Consider the following 25094-nt stretch of genomic DNA (forward strand, 5'->3'; position numbering starts at 1 on the left):
GTTTATATGAAGTTTGCTATAGGTTAGGGTCTTCATCAGATAAAGATTATGTGGGGGGGAAACAAACAACCCCATGTTCACCTTTTTGTCAGACGTTAGCTTTATTTAGTTTTCGAATCATTTAGCTTTCTAATCACTGAGTAAAATCTAATACAATATGGAGATTTCCCTTTTTCCTCTGATTGCATATTTTAAAGGAGATCTGTTGTAAGAGGGACAGTATCTTGCTAATAGGAATGGGACCACCTGCTCACTTTCATTCTGTTTTATGTTCTGTGGATGTTTATAGCAAACATATTCATCAGCTACAAGATAAACGTGGGATAGAAAATTTAAAAGTCATTAGAAAAACACTATACATAGTTAACAGGCAAAGGCTATAGACTTAATTTAATTTGTATATACATACAAAGAATACTAAGTGGTAATTGCATATTTGAAAATATAACTCATAATCAAATGAGATGAGATACCATTTACTGTCTTTTAAATTAGCAAATATTCTCAAGTTCCGAAAGGATGTGGTAAAATAGGCATCACCACACACTCCTGGTAAGTATCTAAAATGCTACAATCTTTTCAGAAAGCAACTTGATCATTTATATCAAGAGCCTTAAACACATTCATACCCTCTGACTCAGCAATTCCACTCCTGAAAATAGAGAAAAAAACTATACTACATACAAAATCTCAGAAAACTCTGCAAACAACAAGACAACAGGAAAATGTAAAAACAATAGAAGAGTGACTACTTTATGGTACATTTGCACACATCCACTAGCAACACACATGTGCATATTCATGTGTGCATGTTATGTATGTGTAAAAAACCATACACAAATTATACATTCACCATGATTGCAACTAGTACATACATTTAGAAAAACATACAACACGTCTTTTCTTAAAGACTGCCTTTGGGGTGGGAGGACTACAGGATTTTGGGGATTCTTCATTTTCCTAAAATCTCCAAATTTTGTACAATGAACATTTCATAATGCACTCTAATACATACACATGTGCAAGTTTTCAAAGTTATTTTATGGTCATATTAATAAGTGCATGAAAGGGAGAAATGTGCAAAGGTACCAACAATGATATAAGGATTAATTAGACTACAAGACACTAGGAAGCTAACTTAAGACAGTTCATAAGCTTGTTTTTAATTATTACTTAATTTCCTAGTCTTTGCAGCCCTTTAGGCCTGTGCTGCTTCTCCTCCTCACTTGTTCCTTTCTGAGCTCAGTCTTTTCAGTTTCTCTTCCTACTTTCTCCATCCAGAGAAGAAAGCAAAAAAATGGAAACACTCCTTAAGTGCGGCTACATTGCTACACTAAATGTAAATGCACTATACCACAGTCTACCGTTTGGAAAAGCAGGCCAGACTTCAGCAAGGCTAAAGGGCTTAATTGCTGTATTACTATTTATTACTATTAAACTAAAATTAAAAATAACTTTCAAAATTCCTTTCATTTAGGTCGTGATTTGAAACAAAGCTAACAAGCGACCCGTCTTGTCTTTAGATTTGTGTTTGGAGGAACCACAAGAAAGCCTCCTGCGCTGGTCTACTGGGGAAGAATCCTGACTGGGGCTTCAAATGGTCATTGCTCTGCTTCTCTAAGACCCAGAGTAAAAACTAACACTGATTAGAGACCTATGCCAAACTCTAGACAGACTGTTATTTAGAAATCATGTGCTGGTAGGTTTAAATTCATAACTTAAAAAGACCTCCAGCTTCTGTCAAGGAATTGCTTGTCAGAAGTCCACAGACTCTGCCTCTCTGCACACCAACAGCACCCAGTACCTTGCTGAGGATGATCTCCGGGGCCAGGTACTCTGGTGTACCACACAATGTCCAAGTCCTGCCCTTGACTCTTTTGGCGAATCCAAAGTCTGTGACCTATAAAGGGAAACAGAAACGTTTGAAGTGATCACTTGGCAGAGAACGGATGACCTATACTTAAATTCAAAGTTAAACTTTCAGGATTAAAATAATAAAAAAGGAAGATGTGGCAGTAAAGAAAAGAAGAGTTAACGTGGCAGTAATTCATGAAGGCGACCATTAATGAAGGCAGAGCGGAGCAGTGAAGCTAGAAACTGCTCTCAAAACAAACCAACCAATCCAGCCTGACAGGTCCTAGATCAACTAATTTACACATGAATGAAAATGGAAAGCAACAGTTTCACTATAAAGCAATCACTGATGAAAACAGCCCTTAAGTCCAACGTGTCTCTGGCCACAAAGAGTATCACCAAGGAAGGCTCTGGGACACTCCACTGCCAGATAAGCCACAGAAAGCCGTGGCCTTGTGCTATTAACACAACTGGAGAGAGGGCCACCAATTTCAGTCTGCAGTTAGGTCTCATCCCACCCCATACTGAGTGGTAAAGCATCTGGACTCGGAGACTAGATTGGGTTAAAATTCTAATTCTTCCACTACTGACTGTGTACTTGGCTGTAACGGAGTCTTATTAGCTTTAAAATAGCTACAATAAAAGTATTAACAATCCACAGGGTTATTAGTACTAAAGGAGGAAATACAGGTTGAATATTCCTTATCCAAAACATTTAGGACCAAAAGGGTTTGCAGTTTTCCAGGTTTTTTAATATTCCTAATGTACAGTGAGCTCCTGGAGAGTCATGTTTCCTAGGCACCTTGCAGTCACAGCCGGGAGGATCCCGGACACTGTCTGTAGGGCACATGCACCCGTCATACGAAGCCACAAGAGGAATTTCCCACTTCCAGTGCCTTATCAATATAGAAAAGAATTTCACACTGGGGTCTTTTTTCTTTGTGTTTTCTGGCGGAGGGCTGCTCAGCCTGTCCACACAGGCCTCCTGGCACTCATCACTTCTCTCACATGTAGCTATTACCATGACTTTCTGCAGGAGTTTGATTCTAGGAGATATAAACAGGCTTCTCCCTGATGTGCTATTTACTTGTATGCAGTGGCAGAACTATGAACTCACTTTAGATAGACACAATTTTTCCCTCAGATAACAACTATCAAACACTGACAGTTGAGGCAAAACGTGTGACATTGTTTCTTAGTGTTTCTCAAATACATATATGCAAAGTGTTCAAATCCTACCTGGATGTAACCCTGGTGGTCAATTAAGAGGTTCTCAGGCTTGAGATCTCTGTAGATGAGGTCGAGGGAATGGAGGTACTCAAACGTTAGCACAATCTGGGCCGCGTAGAAACGAGCATGGGGTTCACTGGAAAAGAGAAGAGCGTGGTGATGCTCACTACTGCAGATGGTGGAGTGGAGATACTTCTCACTCAGTATCTATTGCTTTCAAAAACACTACTGTACATTTATGGGACACACTTCCTTTATATACACTCAGGATCTTATTTTATACTGAGGAAAACATAACCTTAAAATGGTCATCTTGTCACAAATTACCACTGCCCACACTGGGAGCTGGTGACGCTGTTCTAACTCCAGCTGGTCTGAGAAGGACGAAAAGGCCACTGTGCCCATTCTACAGTCTACAGAGCCACCACTTCAGGTTCCAATTCACAGGCTGCCTTTCCTTTCTCAGATATTCAAGGATTTCAAGAACTTCATTATACAGAATCTCTTAATCTCTGAAGATGAACACTGTCTCTGAAGCATTTCCTATGCACAAATGGTGACACACAGTGACCAGAGAAGGGCATGGTATAAAGTACAGAGAGCACATGCAATCCAATCCAGAAGCCCACAGGTGATCTTGTCACGTGATTCCCAAATCCTGTACTAGGTGTGTTTACAGTCACACATATGCAAGCTGTATGTTTTCAAAAACAAGGTAAGGTTTTATTTTTTTTATTTTTTATTTTTATTTTTTGGTTTTTCGAGACAGGGTTTCTCTGCAGCTTTAGAGCCTGTCCTGGAGCTAGCTCTTGTAGACCAGGCTGGTCTCGAACTCACAGAGATCCGCCTGCCTCTGCCTCCCGAGTGCTGGGATTAAAGGCGTGCGCCACCACCGCCCGGCACAAGGTAAGGTTTTAATACACAGGCCATACATCAACAAACTCTGTAACTTTGACTATGAGTGTAATTTTCATGTTACAGTCTTAGTATTATTTAAAAATGGTGTGCCAAATTTCTAATCTGAATTTCTAGTTAATTTTCTCGTACATTCATTGAACATTTCCTAATTTGCCTGACTTTAATGACCTTCATATTTGTGTCTTTAATGAACAACATCAACATTTAAAATAATTTTCCTCAAAGGATGGCACCAGAACCAGAAATATCTAAAGAATGTGATGCATGCTGCTCTCTGTATGACCATCCACACACCCCAGCTGTATGCCCATCCACACACCCCAGCTGTATGCCCATCCACACACCCCAGCTGTATGCCCATCCACACACCCCAGCTGTATGTCCATCCACACACCCCAGCTCTATGCTCATCCACACACCCCAGCTCTATGCTCATCCACACACCCCAGCTCTATGCTCATCCACACATCCCCAGGTCCTTGCCTCACTCTCTGCAGGTGCTCAGTAATTAGCGGCTGACTTCAGGAATCTGATGAAACACTTGTAGCAGCGATATTACCCCTCCAGTTTCAGTTACGTTCAAACAGTGTAGCAAAAAATGAGGGAGACTCTGGAGTAGATATTGGAAGGTTCCTCCCCAGTTTTGAGGCATGTAACCTCAGAAACTTTGAGATTTCATCTGGAAGTCCCCTTTTATTTTTCTCCTTATGTATAAATATGAAGTCTGCTTAGTATCTTATTTATTTTTATAGAAGAAATATAGAGATATGCAATGTAAAACTTTTAGCAGCTTTAAGTGCAGACATCAGGGTAAGTCAGGACTCAGGTGACTGACTAGACTGAAGAAAGTCACAGTTGCAATGACTTAAACTCTCTGGCCTTCCCTGGGGGAGAACAAGGAAGGCCTAGGGCTCATATGGCACAAACATGAGAGTTCGGGAAAGACAGCATCCTATTCAACTACTTCAATCAGTCTACCTTCTTTACAGCACGGTGTGGTGTGTTAAAGAAAGATGGGGTAGCTATAAGTGGTTGCAGAAAAGGAAGCAATGTGTTTTAGGACAGGTTAGTGTGAGCATGGGATAACTACAGGGGAACACGAGGACTCTAGGACTCTTAGATAGGGGACAGGAAGGAAGTGAAACAGGAAGTAAAAGGACACTATCACAAACAAATAGAAGCCACTTTCATTACCGTCTCCAGATAGAAGGTTCCCCTTACACTAAAGGTCAATAAATGCAATCTTTGCTGAGGCCTCAGGGAACTCAAGGAATGGCTGCCTCCCTGCTCTTCTCTTGTGAGAGCCCAACTCTGTGACCAGCCTAGTGTGTCGTCAGTCCCCGGGGACCTCACACTTAGGTTCAGCTGAATTCTGAATACTGAGCGAAACTGGTTATGGTCTTAAATTTAGGTTCATTTTATGAAGGTTACTAATATCTGGTAGCAGCTATGAGCCTTGTACACAGATAAAACTATCAGAAGGTTGTGTTGGAAATAACCTAGTACATTGTAAAGCCTTTAAGCTGTGCATGTATTTAAGAAATGCAACATAACAAAAGCTTTATAATATAATCTCATCATCATAACATTTATTGACTGACTCATTTCTTTGTTCTGGTTTCTCTATGTGGCCTGGCTGTCCTGGAACTCACGGATATCCCCCTGCCTCTGCCTCCTCAGTGCTGCGTCACTGTCATTTTCATACCCACATTTACTCAAACTTCCACCATAAATGCGACTGTCATTAGATATTATAAAGCACACAGCACATATTAGCATATGCCTCAGATACTACTATTTGTCCAATATATGTCGGTATTTTAAAGTTTTTTTTTGTATTTTTTTTTCTTTAAACCATCTCACAATACTTACCAGTGATAGAATATTTAACTGGCTTCATCCTGTTCTCCTTTGGATTTTAAAGCTCATCTATGCTATAACCTCCTATTAATGCTTCCACCTAATACTTTCTATGGATAAAATACAGTTAATGAAATCTGTATATCCTGGCTGAAAGTGAACACAGCATGGGAAGAATCAAGGAAGTAAGACAGGAGTCAGAGTTACCTGAACCTTCCGATTCTTCTTAGATGAGAAAACATCTCGCCCCCAGGAACATACTCCATAACCATGTATAAATTAGAATTATCCTATGAACAAAGAAACAAGTAAATACCAATTATAAAATCTGGGTAAAAATATTTTTAAGATGATAGCATGTTAAAATAGAAAGGGCAAAGTCAAATCCATCTGACAGATCACAGAAGTGCTCCGGCTCTCCCACACGCATCTCCACCCCCTTCGTATTCCAGCCACGGCGACGCGCAAGACTTTCGCTGTCCCTGCTCTTACAGGGAACATTTAACTTCTGAATAATGAAATACTGTAGCTATGACATACTGGCACAGCATTTGCAAAGCAATAACAACGTTAAAAAACAATTTGGAAGAGCTAATAAGAATATTTACATCTTATGTTTGTGAGATAGATGGCTTTAATATTTTAAGTATATAAAGCTTTATTACATTTAGAGAACAAAGGACTAAACAAAACCAAAACGCTGCCTATGATTCAGCAGGTCAAAGACCAAGTTATAATTCATTCTAAGGAACTGAGGAGGCCTGGGTTTAAAGGATCCACCCTCCCCACTTAGTCTGACTCATGAGCCCTGCACAGAGGCTCATCTCCCTGGTTGTAAAATAATAACAGCAAAAACCCCAAACCACAAAGTTCCAGAATATAAATTACTGCATGAAGAAAAACGTCCAACTCATAATGGGAAGGGTTTAAGAGATGCAGAAATGTTCAGCATCCTCATTTGAACGGAGCCTAAGACAGACGAACAAAATGCCTGCTCCTGTACCATTGTAATGTTGGGTTTTGTGTGGCCTTCCCATGAAAACCACACATATCATCATCAACACCTGCTCCGGGTAGAAATTCTGTTCATTTCCCTGTCTAGTTCCCACATCTCACTCAAGTTCCATTAGTCTCAGATGTCAATAGGCACATCTGACTGAAAAGATCTTCCTTAGACAGCAGGGCAACTAACCTTAAAAGAATACTCCAATCGGACAAGAAAGGGAAACTCCACCGCCTGTAGTATACGTTTCTCATTCAGAGTGTGCTCTATCTGCTTCAGCTTAACCACCTGCACATGAGAATACATAGACAGACTTTAGCGCATTTCTATTATCATCTTAAAGAAAGGCTTTCATATAATTACTACAGTGGATAATCACCATTACTCGACTTCAATAAAGAAAATAATCAACCAGGCTGATAAGAGTCAAATGCTTACAACCTAAAAGAATCCCAGCCTTGGTCTTCAGAAGGTGAGAAATGTTCCAGCTGTGGTGATGCATGTCTGCTACTCCAACACTAAGACTACCGCAAGTTCAAGGCTAGCTTCGGCTACACAGTGAGCTACTGCCCCCCACAAAAGTCAGCTATAAATCAAGTTAAGGACCAAAGTTAAAAAAAAAAAAACATAGACCTATATTGCTTTAAAGGCTACTATGTGAAAATATTTGCTGCTAATGACACGATCAAATCACTTATCAGCTCAGTGGCAGGAAATTAAAGATGAAAGAAAAGTCAAAAGTTGAGAAAGTGGAACAGTGGCAAATGTGAATAAGCTGTTCAAACTGTGCTTGGAGAAAGATAGCTAAACTCTAAAGGTTCAATTTGCATAGCCACAGAGCAGAATATGGAAGAAATATGATCTTCAGGACAAATGAACACTGGATTGGTCACACAACAGATGGGCTTAGGGAGGTGGAGAGAATGCATGTGTTTCTTCCAGGCCAGAGGCGTACTCCTGAGGTGAGGCAATCACAGATGTCAGTCACCTGGACTTGAAGAAGAGTACTGGCCCCAGCCAGAGACTGTCAAACTGTTAAGAACGGGGTGAACACTGCTGAACAATGACTGACTGACCGGGAGCCAGAAGATATGTGTTCTAGCCTAGACCTTCAACCAGTTTTGGGGTGCTTGGAATGCTACTTCAACTCTTTAGTTTTTAAAGTCCATACAATGAAGTTGTTGGGTCACTACTATCCACATACTAACTATCACAATGAATCACTTAAGTGACACCAATTGGGGAATTTATGCTTCTTTGTGTCTGATTTTTATGATACAGCAGGTTTTTAACTAGGCATAAAATCTGTGTTAGTTTTTGAAATAAGTAATAAAAACCACAAGAAAGACATTATCTGTCTCATGAACTTAAGCCAACTATATACATATGTGATATAATGATTGAACAGGCATTATTCAAAATAGCAGAACTGGTAAGGCATATGTTCATCCAATTCTTAATGAAAAAGTTTTAAAAAGTTAACTACTTAGACAAATTCACTTTTAATTATGATCATCTACTACATATAAATCATGAGTAAAGACACCTATGTGACAGGGTAAGAAAATGTCTGCTTTCACATTGCAAGGGATCTACTTGAAGGATGGCTGAATATGCAAACAGCAATATGTGACTTGTAGTGATAGTTCATTTATATTGTAATAAAAGAAGCTTGCCTGAGGATCAGAGAAGTAAAACAGCCTCACTGGCCAGCCTTGCAGACCAGGCAGCAATGACACACACCTTTAATCCCAGTAGCCACACTAGCTTGACATAGTAGTGGTACATGCCCTTAATCCCAGCCCTAGAGAGGATTATAAAACAGGAGAAGACAGCTCTCAGTCTCAGAATGAGATTCCTGGAGGCAGGATTGCCATTTTCAGACTGAGGTAGAGAGGTAAGAGTCAGTGGCTGGCTGTTTTATTTTTCTGACCTTCAGGTTGAACCTCAAATTCTGTCTCTGAGTTTTCATTAATTTTGCTTCAGTCAATGACCAGCAAATGAGAACTAAGATGTCAGAAGGAATCAGGTATCAGAAGAGAAACTGCTTACTTGAGGCCAAGTACAGAACCCTCATCTCTAAAATTCCGATGCTTTAAAAGTGGTCATGGGACACATCACAGGCAAACGGTTACTCTACTGCCTGGTACACAGTAACAGCACAAAACAAGTCAGCTGTTACCATAACTCAAACAGAAAAGCGCTGAGGTGAGTGTAGAAGATGGATAGAGAATAGAGGCTCAGAAGACATGGAAGGAAAAGCTGGGTAGAGGTTAATCCCCAGAACCAGCCCCAAAGGAAGAAACACACGAACGGAAGCAAGCTACAGTTAAGGATAGCATTTCTGAAAATTTGGTAAACAATGAGAAAACTTTACAAATATTCCTTGGGATACAGTCCATATTTTATCTTTAAAATTCATATAGAATTTATCTTTAATATGTATATTAGCTCAAATACATTGGTGCAAAAGCACTGAGAGATCACCAGTTGGTATTTCAAGTAAAACATCAGAGGGGCTATTAATAAATCATAGGTTGTACAGCACCCCCCACGCCCAGAAAAATCACTGTATCCTTTTGTGAGTCAGCTTTCAAGCCAGAGAAGCAGACACAGGCCATGTGGACAGCATGAGGTAATAGAGTTTGGGAGACAATCATGACAGGTTAGGAAATAGGAGGGACAAGCTTAACTCTGTCTCCGTTTACTAATGTCAGCAGCCTTCAGATGAGTCAGAGAAAAGCTATGGGACGGTGAGAAAGCATCTGGAGAAGAAGAGAAACAGAAGTAAAAAGTCTGGGGCTGGGGAGTCATGGTGTTACTATAAAAGACTGGCTGGTGTTAACTGGGCATCAAAGGGACTAGAAGAAAGGATCCTGGGGATAAGGGTGTGTTTTGAAGGGAAAATGAATTAGGAATAAGGCACAGAAATCAGATAAACCTTGGCCTGCACATGGGCTTAGCTTACTGGCTGTCAGACGCTGGGGAAATTGAGGTGATTAGTTTAAAAGGGAGACCAATGCCTCATACACTTGTGAAGAGTCACTGATACCACAGCTGCATATGTGTTACATGTTTGTGTGAGTGCACACTCACGTATATATTTGCACGTGTATGTATGTTTTTGCTGTTTGCCTGTGCTTTTGTGTATATGTATCCAAGCAATATTTGACACCCTGTAGTAATACCGTTAATTTTTGTATTGATATTCCCCTTGTACACTAAGACTGGAGAAGCTAAGTTTACCTAACTGAATGATATATATGAACTTACTGGCAGAAAGAGAGTTATGATGACCTGTTATTTTATTACTTACCTCAAGTAAATTAAATAAACAAAAAATCAGAATATAACATTTTTCATACTAATTTATGCTAAGACCCAGTATTCTGCAGTATGGATATTAAATCTAGTTATTCCTCTGTGAAATATCTATTACCATGACTTATCCATGAGGTAGTCACCTTGGTAATTTACTTGACAGGTTTCTAGAAGCTAAAAATGTCTTTCCAAATACTTTCAGATGGTAAATATCACTATCTTCTTAATATTTTTGAAGTGAAGCATTTCATAAATTCTTTAAAAAAGATAACATAATCTTACAAGCCTTCCTGACAGCATTTAATAAACACTGTAATGGCAGGTTTACAAATACAAGATGAAAACGAAGCCTCTCGCCTTTTCGTTACCAGCATGAACAGGCAAGTTGCTAACCTTGAGATCCATTAACCTCATCTACAGAACAAAGACAAGAAATAAATGACCTGGGAAAGCTACAAGCTCAGACAGCATAGGAATCAAAAGCTCAAGAAAGGGTGGCTAAGAATCTATGTGGAGAATAACCGCTGTGGGTGGGTGGGAAGCTGTGTGTGTGTGTGTGTGTGTGTGTGTGTGTGAGAGAGAGAGAGAGAGAGAGAGAGAGAAGCAACCCTTGAAGAACATGGAGAACAAAGGGCTGGGTCAGGAGGATGGTGTGGTATTTTCAGGGCTGGGGCAGTGCCATGTTACACAGTCACATGCCCCAAGGAAGAAAAGGCCGAATAAGAGGAGCAGAGTCCACTGGAGTTGGCGACCCGGGCAGAGACACATAGGAAGCTGAACTGTGGGGTCAGAGCCCAGAGGAAGTGAGTCAGTGAACTGCTGCTTCAAGAAGAACGGCTAGAAACTCTGGGAATGAAGGCAGATGCCAAAGGTGTCCAATTAGATGTATGCATCATATCTTTAATTTTAGGTGCGTAAGCCATTATCTCCTTTTCATGTGAAAGATTAATCTGGTTTCCAATAAAATGAAGGTTCAGTCTGACTCTATGGTGTCCAACATGTGTGGTTTTTTTTTTTTTTTTTTTTTTTGGTTTTTCGAGACAGGGTTTCTCTGCAGCTTTTTTTTTTTTTTTTTAGAGCCTGTCCTGGAACTAGCTCTTGTAGACCAGGCTGGCCTCGAACTCACAGAGATCCGCCTGCCTCTGCCTCCCGAATGCTGGGATTAAAGGCGTGCGCCACCACCGCCCGGCACATGTGTGGTTATTTAACATTTAAAATGTAAAATACGCAACAGGTTTTGAAGACGTAGTATGAACCACAATAATTTTATATTTGTTAAGTACTAAACATTAGCTATTAAATAAATAAGATTTTAAAATTAATTTCAGCTACTTTTATTTCTTAAAATGTGGCTATTAGGTAATGTAGAGTTATAGGTATGGCTTCTTTTATCACCTATTACCATGGGGTGGAGTTACCTTGCGACATCTGTCCCTTGGCATTGTATTCCCATATGTCAGCTACTCCATCATGTCTGTCCCCTGGCTACTTCCCCACTATGCTGCCACCAATTTCCTACCTGGATCCCAATAGGACAAGAAGTCAGTCTCTGTCAGGTAACAACTAAGTAACATGTAGCAATATTTACCCATGCCTTTCCCTAAGCTGTTAGTGATTGCTAGGAAAACAAATGCTTACTATCTAAGGTAATAAATATTTCTGATATCCTGATTTATCATATTGGTATAGAAATATACCAAAAGTTGTCTTACATAGAATAAAGGTTTTATAGTTTTTCCGTGACTTAACTGATACTCTAAACTGACCAAACCCAATCCTGTTTCTGCTATAAACTGAAATAGGACATGAAGCTAAGTCACTAGGCTTCTGTTCAGTCTGTGGCTGCAGCGTGAGAGGTGCTTGCTCTGCACATATGGGATATGTGGATTGTTAGTGTACACAGCTATGTTTTATCACCAGAACATATCATAGCAATGACATGTTTCCATAGACGAAAACCTACAGTAACCACATTAAAACTACTACCTACATACCAAAACCTCTATTAATCATATAGCAATACTAAGTAATAAAAATGTAAGCAGCAACCTCCAGCATTAGGTGAAGGAGTCGGTGGCAGCTTATCCAGCCGACCCTGAAGGCACAGGGCACCCACCTTCTGCTTGTCTAAGATCTTCATGGCGTAGTACTGTTCGGTGGCTTTGTGCTTCACTAGCATGACTCTCCCAAAGGAACCTGTTCCAAGGGTTTTCTTCCTTTCAAAATCTTCGAGCCCAGCATTACTCTAAACAAGCATAAAGATTAAAACAAACCTTTAGATTAGAAATTCCCGCAGGACTGCAATTACTATGACTCAGTGTTATATAATCATAGTGGGTAATTTTAACTTGTAGCTTCTCCATGTAGAAACAACACATACATACTCTTCATATTTCAGGTTACTCACTCTACATTCTCCTTTGAATAACAAAAGTCCAGTAACAGAGAAAAATTTTGTAAAATGGAGTATAAAAATAATGAAGGAAATAAAAGCCTCGATTCAAATATTAATGGTCATATTTCATCCACTGTGAAGTCCTAACACAGCTAATGAACTATCTGTACACTTTAAGAATTACAAAGCCATGGTCAAATAATGTATATGGTCACAGAACACCTGTAAATAATGGTACAAAATGAAAACAGAGAGATCAGTTCTCGTGCCTCGGAGGAAAGGGCTGCTCTTCATGTCTTTATATGTGACAGAACTAGAGAGAGCCAAACAACCAGCATCAGCCGCAGAGCTACACAGCTGTAAAACTCGCTAACAGTTTAGGACTTGGGAACAGCCATGGAACTGGGAACGGCCATGGAACTAGGCAGTGTCCTCAGAACTTTCCCAAGCTTCCTCCCTGCTGTAATAACCTAGCATTACCTAAAACAGGAAGGAGAACAGAGTCTTCATTCCACAAAGAACCAAAGCTAAAGTCTCAGAACAATAATCAGATCCTTCTCTTCCTTGAACAGCTGTTTTGTTATAAGCAGACATCTTTGTGTGGCTTTGACTAGTGCATAGAAGCAAAGAATTAGAGGCATCCATTCAATTTGTTCCTGCCACAACAAAACGAAAATTACTAGGAACAAATTATGTACTAGCAACAAGTAGTAATTGCTGACCCATCTGTTTAATAGGTTTCATTATGAAGAGTCTCATGAAAACCTCAGAAAAATATTTCCAAGGATCAATCTTGGGTTAGCTTGAGCAAACCCTGATGGGGTATGACTCTTTGTACGGACAGGTCTGGACAGCAGAAGGAGAGCACCACAGTAATTTAATCTCCACAGTAAAGCAAGTGCATCCATCCACAGATGCATCCTAGTGTCTTGTTATGTCATTACAGAAGGAAAGCAAGATTACATTTGCTTATAAAATTCTATGACACTCTTCATTTTACATTTGTGGGAATTCTTACCAAAAAAGAAAAAAGTCTTCGTAATTCTGATTGAATTAACTTTGTGGTTTTACATCTAATTTTTGATTTTACTAAAACAGGTGGGTTGCAATGGCTAACACAGTCACCCTCAAGTAATGGGAACAAACAGTGCCCAACAAAACATCTCTTTATGTTTAATCATTGCTTTTCTTCATATGAAAAAGAACGCCTCCTCCCTTGCCCCCTTTCTAATATTTCCAACTTGTATAACTAAAAATTAGTGTTTCAGAAAATATTGAGCTTGTATCATAGCAATTGGAATTAGTATCAAAACTTAACAATAGTCATGGCAAACAGCTTGGTGGTAGAGAACTTGCCAAGGATACGTGAGACGCTACGTTCAAATCTCAGGAGTGCTCCAGAAACAAAATAACAGCAACCACCCACCTGCCCTTTAGAGATTCTATAAGAAGCGGGTTGCTTCTTCAATGGCGGTATCTATAAGACTGCCAATTAATAGATGATATCACTGCATTAGGGTGGAATTCCCACCATTGTATATGCTTACTAACAACACTTAAAAACTAAACTTTCTGGAGCAGCAATAAATTAAGGAAGGATTGTGATTTCACTTCACACAGGTGTCTCTAGTATAGAAAACACAGCTTCCTTACCGGGGGAGGGTTCTCCCATTTCCGCAGAAAGTCTTCTTTGGCTTTGGCTAGAAATTCTTTCACTGGAAAAAAAAAAGAAAAGAAAAGAAAATTGGATGGTGTCTTGAAAGAATGCTTATCTCACATTTAAGAAGACAGATGATATAAATATCCTTATGTGAGCAACTGTCGTAAGGACAGGGAGCTATCAAGAGTCTCCAACGTCTAAGAGCCTTGAGCATTGCTCTACATAGGGACCACTCTGGCAACTTCAAGCCCAATAACAACAATTTCCAAGGAAACATATCTGAAAGTCGTGTAGAAGATGCCAATCAAGGCAAATCCTGCCATGAATAAGCTGGAAGAGTATGAACATAGTTGAAACATAAGCTGAGGATATTCACGTCTTGGTCTACGGCATTCCGAGAACAGCTGGCTGTGGTCAAGGGCGGTTCCAGATACAGCATCTGTGCTTAGATCTGTGGTCTCTACCGGCAGAGAGCAAAGGAGAAACCACAGACTGACAGCTACCGGATCCTCAAACCCATAAACCCGAATGGAACAAAACGCCACAACAATACAAACTACTTCAAAAACTAGCTCTGAACTTGTAGAGAAAATTAAACTGAATGTCTGATTTAAAATTTACATTAAAATAAGGCCTAATAAAAGCCAGTGTTAAGACAATGGCTAATGACAGCTGCATTTATACTGAGTCATTTAAGAGGATCCATTTACACACGCCTCCCACAGGTTCACTAACAAGGGCTTCTGCTGGAAAACAAACTTCCATGTTTTAGAAACAAATACTCTTGAACATTTTAACAATTTGATATATTCTTATGTTTTATGTGAAAAATGAAAATACAGTCAGATTATACAAGATCCTTTTGCTATTTCTCTTTTGTTCAGCAGATTCCTGACATTTCCCTGTCTGACTCTATGCAGGAGCAAAGGATAGAGAAGAACTGACAGCCACAGAAACAGTAAGATGATGGGGACGACTTCAGAAACACTGAATGGCCTGGACCAGAGCCGAAAGCATGCTAGACATGGTCGGTCAGGTCTGTGATCCTAGCATGCGGGAGGCTGAAGCAGCTGCAGTGTGTATTCAGACAGCCTGGACTACACAGTGTGTCCCAGGAAAACAAGCCTACTAGAAGAGGACTCTGTCTCAAGCAAACAAACAACCAAACTATGAAAACAAAAGACAACACCTTTTCTACAGTATACCTTTGGCCCGCCCCAACCAGCACAGACCAAAATGGTGCTTGGCATCTAACTGTTCTGCCATCTCAACATCGTGATGATGACAAGCGTCAATGACAGACAGTTTTTTAAAAGAACAGTGGCTTCTGCATTTCTGGGAGGATCATTTTACTACTTTCTAAGAACTGCACTACACAATATTTCCAAAACATCTATTGAAAAAATTAGAGAAAATTAACTTTCAAAGTTAAGATCCTCATGTACCAACAGTTGCGCCTAATCAACACGTGACCTAATTCAGTTGGATGATGGTGTGATCTTTGTATTTCTAGTATGTATGTATGTGCACTATTTAGATGCAAAGACTAATATAATTAGTTCTCAATAAAATAATTTACACATATATATGTATATGTGAAAAATGAAAACCGACAAAATAAAATATTTTATATTGAACAGTCAGTATACTGGCTGCAGCCGAAGAGCGTTGGTTTGCTTTGTTTGAGCCCCAGGATTCCAACCCAGGAGCACATAGCTGGCCGATCTTCCACCACTGAGCTTCATCCTAGGTGCAAGAAAGCAGGCTCTATAAGGTTTGTTTGTTTGTCTGTTTTTTTTCCCATGGACTAGAGATGCCTGCGCATGGTCATGACTTGGAAAAGATGGCTGTAAGCTAAATTAAATAAACATGTTGGAACATAAAATTGTGGCTCCTGAGAAACCACACTACACTTGGTGATTTTGAAAATATATCTCTAATTTCTTCTGAAAAATATTTTAGTTCTCATATATATAGAGAGAGAGCTTGTGTAAGTTATGGTGTAAACTCTCCAGATTCTTGTGTGGGATTCAGACAGACTGGAGAAAGAGAGAGAACCTTGAGTGTCCTGCTGGCTCCTGCCGTGTTACAGTGAGCAGATCTGAAGGGAAACAGAAGAGGTCACGGGGAGAGGCGTGAGTCTAGGACAAAGACCTACAGCCGGAAAACGCCTTCTTTCCTGGTGAGGAGCTAGGAGGAAGACTTCCGATGCTACTCAGTATTCTCAACTAATCTGATGTTGTAGAAGTGTTCTGAAATACTCTCCATACTCATCAGTATTCTGAGTTCATTGACGAGTCATGCTGGGGGAAGTAAACAGCTTGGAAAAGTTTTATGGGAAAGCCATTATCAATATTTACAATATGCACTGGTAAAAATGTTGTTTCAGTAACATTGTAACATATAAAGGCATTTCCCTTTAGAATTAAGGATACATTAGTTACAACATTATTAAATACCATAAAGACTCTGTTCCTGAAACATGCTTTTGTCATATACAATATGTACAAATATGGAATCTCTATTGTGTATATGCACTATTTAGATGCAAAGAAAAATATAATCAACTCTCAATAAAATAGCTGCCCTATGACAAGCTAAAAATAAAATGTTTTATATCTTTAAACAACAGACAATCCAGAACCTCATGTATTTTCCATGGACTGATTTTATATCAGATATGGGTGGCTTTAACTTCTAACTGCTTTTCTATGGGAATTTTCAAAATTGCTCCCCATTGACATATTAGTAGGTAACAAAACAAGAGCTGGGGAAGACGGGCAGACTCACACACTGTAGTCCTGTAACCTATTCAATTCAGTGCACTGTGAGGTTCTCAAACTTCAGTTTTCTTCTGCTTTAATACATAGTCAGTCCAGAGATCTAACCATTAGGAGCAGTGCGATAGGCTGGTGCGGTTTTTGGAACCTGGTACCTAACAGGAACAGTGGCTCCAGCTCTGTGATCACAGGGACAGTCAGCAAAGCTCCAGAGTGTCTAACAGCTACGCTTAGAAAAGCCTTCAAGGAAGGGGTTTCTCAAGCACATTTTGTTCTGTGTTGTTTAATAATGGAGCAAACTAGATACAAAAGAGGGCACACCAAAAATCCAATTTATTCGTTCACGATTTTACTTATTATACAAATGAAATTATTTTCTCTTCAGTTTTGGTCATCTCTGGTCTGCCAGGTTGCACTCTAGAAGAACATAGCGAAGGAGTCTATAAGCTCACCCAGGAGTGGTTCTCATTGTTCACCTGGCCAAGGAATGAAGAAAGACGCAACAAGAGGCAGGTTTCCGCATTTCCACAAATACAGAAAAATCTCATTTCTTATCACTTTCTCCACCACACTGATATTTTCGTACATTACTTGAAAACAAGTCACAACTTGAAAGTCAGATTAAAGCTCATTTTAATCAGGAAATTTAACTAAAATGTCAAGTATGCTGTAATTTTATGCAATTCACGCAGCTCTACAATGAACGAGAATATTTCAGTGGTGACAATGAACAAATTCACATGGTGTTGCTAGGCTTGAAAGTTGCTTATCCACCATGACACATTGTGAGTCACACTGGGCAAAGGTCTACCTGCTGGATGTGATCATGAGCATCTCATGTGCAGCATGCGAACGTGACAATGCTGCTATAGATGCTGAACTCTGGAGTCTCCAAGGAGACGCATCTCATCTCCTCAGCACACCTCACACAATGCAAGGACCACTTTCAGTCCAAATATATTAAAAAACACAACCAACCAAATATAAACTTCCTGGGACAAACGTACAACTACAACATCAATTGTTTCACTCAAAATCTCTAACACTGTATCTTTTCAAAAGCCACACATCATAATCCTAAGTGATACACAGCCCATGTCTTCTGGCTTCTTCTTCAGAGAGTTCTATTCATTATCTGTAAAACATCACACAAGGACTACAACACCTAGATGATGATCTTATAAAAATCCAACATAAAATTAATCAAATAATTTTCTTCATTATAAAAATATTTTATTAAGACAAAATAATAAAATCAAACTATGAGAATAATAAAAAATTACAAACAAATGAATAGAAAGTTTTAAAGTAAACACTTGTTTTATTGAAAAAAGAGTTGCCTACCAGATACGTCTGAAGAACAGGAAGCTTGTGTACAAAAAAATAAAATAAATTAAATAGTGATTAAAACATACCCATAAAGTAGTAGCATGTTAGAATAAAGTCATTTATATACATTTTCTAGAATATTTATAGAAATAAAATGTTAATGTAAAGACTCATTTATTTGACTGCATATATTCAAATAATACAATTCAAAGTATCAAGAAATGAAACTAACAACTACTATTTGATACCAACATTTGTTTCATGTTAATTTTCCTTAAAATTACAGGTGACTGGGCATGGTAGCGCCCTCCTTTGACTCCAGCACTTGGGAGGCAGAGAGGGAGGTAGATCTCTGTGAGTTCAAGGCCAATCTGGTCTACAAAGCGAGTTCCAGGACAGCCAGGACTGTTACACAGAGAAACCCTTCCTTGAGGAGAAGTGCAAGTGCCCTTAAGTCTGCCACGAGTTCCTGGTGAAGCACCATGGGACACATCTGTGCTGAGTCTTGAGGGACAGAGCTGCTCCAACTAGCAAGGTTGGAAGAGGACCTCCCAGATTGAGGAGATTGTGTATAAAAGGCGTGAAATTAACTTGTCCCACCTAGCAGTCTTCTTTGTGCAGTGAGGAGCAGGGGACGATGCCTACTCCCGCTGCTTCTCTAGCACTGTACTGTTAGCTAAAGTAACACTGAGACAAGAAAAGGTTAAGGCCAGAACTGCCATTATTCACAGGTGACACACGGTTGCTTACACAGAAAATTTCAGAGACTCTCTTGCTGCCATCTTAGAACCCACAATCTGGCAAGGCTGCTGGACACACTATCATTCTGTAAACATCTACACAGGGACGAACGGAATTCAAGATTCCTTCTTTAGTCTCTGTAAGTCTTTTACTGAACTGAAACATTTTTAAATTTTAATCTAGTTTTGTCTTGTTTTGACAGGGCCCCACTCTGTTCCCATGGCTAGACTGCTACTTGCTATGGCTCAGATGGGCTTGAACACAAGCCAATCTTCCTGTTTCAGTCCGTCCAATGCTGGAATTAGAGACATACACTCCCATGATCAGCTTGAATAAATGGGTACAGTTTTAATCTGTTCTTTAAAAATGCTTTGATCAACCAGGAGCTGTCCCTAGCACTTCAGCTGGTTCTTGGGACTCTCTTCCTCATATGAATTGCCTTACCCAGCTTAAATACAAGGGGGGGGGGGGTTGCTTAGCCATGCCACAAGTTGATATGCTATGTTTTGTTTATATCCACGGAGGCCTGCCCCTTTCTGAATAGAAAGAGGAGGAGGAATGAAAGGGGGGAGAGGGAGGGGAAAGGGAATCAGAGGAGAGGAGGGAGGGGATTCAGTTGGGATGTAAAATAACTAAACATTCTTTCTATCAAAAGATATATCTGTTATCTGTATTTTCTGTTCTACTGCCTTCCACTCAAGTCTGTCCCTCATTCCTCCTGGGCTCTTTACCTATGCTGGACTTTCACAAACTCACTGGCTTGTACAGCTCTTTCCTGAGCACTTCACAATCTATCTTAAGATGTATCTCAAAATCCACTTTGGCTATACTCTATTAATTTCAATATATAGTTGAATTTTAATTTATATAAGTTACTTCTTGGCCCCTGAATTATTGGAATTTTGTAAATTCATAAGCAAACACATTTGTGTTTGTAAAAGAGCCTTTATTGACTGAACTTGATTATTCCAAGTCCAAGACTGTAAGGAAGTAAATAAATAAATATATCTCACATCTTTGAAATTTGTTGAATATGATTATATAATTGATCTTATAAGCATTCTTTATATTGGCTTATTCTGAGATTCCTAGGTAAGAAATCTCTATATAATTTATACATTTTATATTTTATAATTTCTCCCAAATAGGCCAGTTTTGCCTTATGCATTTTGAGACTTAGAGGCATATATGATTTTCATTCTGGTTGTCATTGATCTTAAAAGGTGAACCACATAAAGACTCTGGTCTCTGAGATCTGACAACATGATACTCTTGTGAAGACCCTCACAAGTGTGGAAATTTGCTCTAGGATGGTGAACAGAAGCTTGACTGTTGGTTTTACCTGCAGGAAATGTCAAGGCTTGTCCTAATGGAGGCTCTGCACCCGTTTCTGCTGGGATCAATGTGTTACCAGCCTGGATTTGTCCCCACAGTGTGTTTCATTAGCAGCTCCATAGACCACAACATTAAGATACATTAAATCCTGAAGCCTCCTAGAGGGTTAGCAGCTGATGCTGACTGCTCAAAAGAGGCATCCCACATGAATGAACACATACATCCCGCCCCTACCACATGAGTGAGCACACACATCCCACCCTAACCAGGCACTCAAGCCCAGACGTGAGCTTCCTGTCTTGCCAATAGTTGGCTTCCTAACTTACACTACACTGAGAGATCCTTCCAGGGTCCTGATAGCACAATCCCAGGCTGCACAGATGGAAGAACTTGGTTTCTCTTTTGTGAGGACATTTAACAGAAAAGCCCTCAGCTGGCCATAGTGGAGCACACCTTTAATCCCTGCACTCAGGAAGTGGATCTGTCTGAGTCTGAGGCCAACGTGGACTACATAGTGAGTTGAGGGATAGCTAGACCTATATAATGTGCCTCTGTCTTACCACTTCCTCCCCTCACCCCCCAAAAAAAGAAAGAAAAAGAAGGAAAGCCCTTTGGACAACACGGTAGAAAGAGTGGGGGAAATGAGAATATATGCAAAGAGGTCAAGATCATGATGGGGATACCCACTGAAACAGCTTACCTGAGCTAATAATGGGAGACCACCAACTCTGGCCTGACAGAGAGGGAACCAGCACAGGACCAAACTAGGCCCTCTGAATGTGAGTCACAGTTGTATGGCTGGGGCAGTGAGATCAGGATTTATCCCTACTGCTTGTTCTAGCTTTTTGGAACCCATTCTCTCTGGAGGGATACCTTACTCAGCCTAGATATAGTGGAGAAGGCCTTGGTCCTTCCTCAAAGCAATGTGCTAGATTTTGTTGACTCCCCATGGGAAGCCTTGCTCTCTCTGAGTAGTGGGGAGGGAGTGGGAACTGGGATTGGTACATAAAATAAGAAAAGATAGTTTTTTGTTTGTTTGTTTTTTTTTTTTAAGAAAATCTATAGCTTGTTTCCATCCCCCTCCCCCCTTTTTTTCACCATGGGAATTTTTTTTAAATTCTTTTGAATTTAGAATTTACTTAAGGGATGCCTGTTACAGTACTTCAGCATTCTAAGGTACTGGATCTTCATTTTTCCCCTTAGAAGGAGCTCTTTTGTTGTTGTTTTGTTTGTGTGTTTTTCCTCACTGGAAAAGCTTCACACGAGAGTTTAAGATTTAAAACCTAGATATTGGAAGATCAATTTGTTTCCCTTAAAATTCAAAACTGCCACCAGCAAGTGCATGGTGCTGGGATCTTTGTTAGTTTTATCAAAGCACAATGACAGCTTCTGCTTTGCAGAGGGACTTTTCTTAAAGATGTTTTCTTACGCGCTATGTGTGAAGCGTGGTGGTGGTGGTGGTGGTGGTGGTGGAGATCCCTGGCACCAAAGCGAAAAGCCTGTTTGCTTAATTAATTAAAAACAACCACCACCACCAAAGCCTGTTCTTTCTACTGTTACTACTGCCCCATGTGAATACTGCTCAGTGAATTTGCAGAATGACCTGCTTCTATATAACAGTTCATCACTTCATAGGCTCTCATTTCTGCTGCACCAGTGGCTGCGCTGTTTATTTTGAGGCAGTATCTGGCTGCAGAACCAAGACTTGCCTCCTGCTCCCGAGCCTAGGTTGCTGACTCCACCATCACACCTGGCTCCCATCTCAAAGTTTCACGTATTTACATTCATTTTTGGATGTCTACGTGTGCGGTGCATGCACGTGTGTGCAAGCGTGAATGCAGATGCCTGTGCAGATCCCTACCCCCACCTTATTGCTTTGAGACAGAGTTATTGTCTGAACCACAAGGAAGTTGTCTTGGCTCTAATGGCTGGCCACCTGTTTCCACCCTAGGTATTGGGGTTACAGGCATACGAAGCCTTGCTGAACTTTTATGTGGGTCCGATTCCAAGCTCAGGCCCTCCCTCATGCTTGTACAGATCTCTTACCCATGGAGCAGGCTCCCCAGTCTGAACAACCGGAAGCTTTATCTTTCATGTCCGTCACATCCTGGAAGGGCTTTCCAAGCTAGTTAATTCACTTTCCAACCACAAGTCATGGGATGCCCTCGTCTAATGCAGCCTGCTGGCTACCTTCCAACAACCAGGTGCATTTTCTTATAATCTTTCCAGATCACAACAAGATGCTGCTTTTCTACCCTTGCCTGATTTTAGCCCCTTCTTCTCATCCTAGTCTTCTGTTGTTTTCTTAAAGAGTTGTCTTATTATGAATGTGTATGCAAATATCAATGTGTATTTGTGAGTACATGCACACATAGCATGCTTTCGGACCTGGTGAAATCATATGCTCCCTGATGTGGGTGCTGGGACTTTAACTCAGGTACTTAAGGTTGAGCAGCCAAGGCTCATAACTGCTGAGTCATCTCTCCAGCCCCTCTGGGTTTATCTGATTTCTTCTGTCCTATTAGTATTCATTTGAAATACTGAAGAATTAGTTCAGATGCTCTCTGTAGGTTTTTTTTTTTTTTGGTTTTTCGAGACAGGGTTTCCCTGTAGTTTCTAGAGCCTGTCCTGGAACTAGCTCTTGTAGACCAGGCTGGCCTCGAACTCAGAGATCCGCCTGCCTCTGCCTCCCGAGTGCTGGGATTAAAGGCGTGCGCCACCACCGCCCGGCTCTGTAGGTTTTTTTTAAACAAATATTTCTAAATATAAGTTCATTCTTTTCTCTTGAAGGCGGTGATTTTATCCTTTAATCATGTATTGCCCCTTCTTTAGGCTCTAAATTGTTACTTTGCTTGTTTATCCATAAATGATGGGAAGCTTTTAAAATCTTCACACATGATCTAAAATAAGGTAGCTGATTTTTTTTAAAAAAAAATTTTCTCACCTCCTATTGTAGGTGCTATTAGAATTAAGTTCTTGGATATTTTTGTCTGTATGCACATACATTATTAAATAATCCAGCAACTTTCAGTGGTTGCAGGAGCTGGAGTGATGGCTCAGCAGGTAAGAGCACTGGCTGCTTTTGCGGAGGACCCAGTTTCAGTTCTCAGCACCCACATGGAGGCTCATAACCATCTAAAACTCCAGTTCCAGGAGATCCAATGCCTTCTTATGGTTTCTGGTTACTGTACGAACATAGTGCATATTTAAGGTAAAAACACTCATACAACAACATGAAGGAAGTATATAAGTATTCAGGACTACAGGATACTTGCTGGTTATTGATGCCAAGCACATCAACAGAAAACCCTGTCATACTAGGAAAACAAAGGTCATCTTTTCATTTTGCAATGACCTAATGAATTCTTGGCTGTCCCGATAGAGCTGCTTGTGCGCCAAAGCAAAGGGTAGCCTTTCCCACAAGCCTCATCCTGGGAAGACAGTAAAGGTGAACGCTTGTTTCTCTTTCTTGGAGACAAATACTCCAGAGTAAAGCAGACTTTAGAGGGTGACCATCATCTGGTCTAGGCCATTTCTGGGAAAATGCCCTTCCTCAGCTGCAGGACTGCTGAACAGCTCTCACAGTTTTGGTCTTACGTTTTCAGTCAAACAGAAGAAAAAGAAATTAACCAGCTGCTTATTCCTGTTCAGGTCTGTAGCGTTTCTGGGAACCACAGAAGATCAAGCTTTCTTCTTCAGATTCACGCTCAATTAAGTTAGACCAAGATGCAAGCTCACCTAGAAGCTTTCTATATTGACACATAAGATCTGTCCATATTTACTGTGTGCATATGGTGTTTCTATGGATACACTGGATAATGTGCAACTCAGGGGGAGCATATCTGTTTCCTCAAATGCCTTATTTTTGCAGTGAGAGCATAAGAAATCTTCTCCACTGAATTAACAAAATGCAGACTCATCATCTCTTGCCCCTACTGTGGGCAGAGCACCAGTGCTTCCTTCCCTCATCCAGTTGTAACCAGGCACCCATTAACTAAGGCTTCCGCCCACCTGCCCCTCCTGCTCTGCACTGAGGGTTCTGAAACGGTGCTGTTGGTTCTGTTGTAGGTAAGTGAGCCAGGAGAGCACAGCAGCTGCATCTGTCAGATGACTAAGCTCCATCTTGCACAAACAGCACAGAAACCTACGTTACATACTGTGATGCTAGAACATCAGACCTAGAGAAAATGAAAGTCATGTGATCTTAGAAGCAAAACCGAGAAAGGTGTTATGATCCAGGCTCCTTCACCAGCCCTAGTGCTGGTCCTTGTTAAAGCTTCATTACTTTTGCCTGGAACTCAACACCTCAGCATCCTGACAACACCTGTGTCTGTGTATACTGCTCCTGCCCGAGAAGGCTCTACGTCTTACAGTCAAAGGGCTTCATGGAACTCAACAGAGTTTTGGAAGAATTCCTTTAGAATTTCTTCACAAAATTTGCTTAATAGGAGAAAATCTTCACCAAATGGAAAAAAAAAAAAAAACCACTTAAAAGAGGACAGTAAAGGCTCTTTTTACATTTACAGGCAGTTTTTAATGCCAGAGAGATGAAAGAGTAGATAAGTATAATTTAGTCTCTGCATCATTTCTGTCTTCATGTTTCAAGACAGACATATGAACACTGATTACTGTGTCTCTGAAGCAGCTCATACAGCTGATGTTTTTCCC

At 40.3% G+C, this 25094-nt stretch overlaps 1 protein-coding gene across 1 annotated transcript in view; it reads right to left on the reverse strand.

The window, feature by feature from the left end:
- The window catches only part of Prkacb (protein kinase cAMP-activated catalytic subunit beta), a 58288-nt gene that overhangs the window by 16809 nt on the left and 16385 nt on the right, over positions 1 to 25094 (reverse strand). The window contains 6 exon segments of the mRNA XM_042054161.1: positions 1805 to 1900; positions 3094 to 3220; positions 6070 to 6152; positions 7055 to 7153; positions 12303 to 12431; positions 14235 to 14296. Of these exon segments, the coding sequence (XP_041910095.1) occupies positions 1805 to 1900; positions 3094 to 3220; positions 6070 to 6152; positions 7055 to 7153; positions 12303 to 12431; positions 14235 to 14296 (596 nt within the window).

The sequence above is a fragment of the Arvicola amphibius genome, chromosome 14 (assembly GCF_903992535.2).
Source record: "Arvicola amphibius chromosome 14, mArvAmp1.2, whole genome shotgun sequence".
NCBI lineage: Eukaryota > Metazoa > Chordata > Mammalia > Rodentia > Cricetidae > Arvicola > Arvicola amphibius.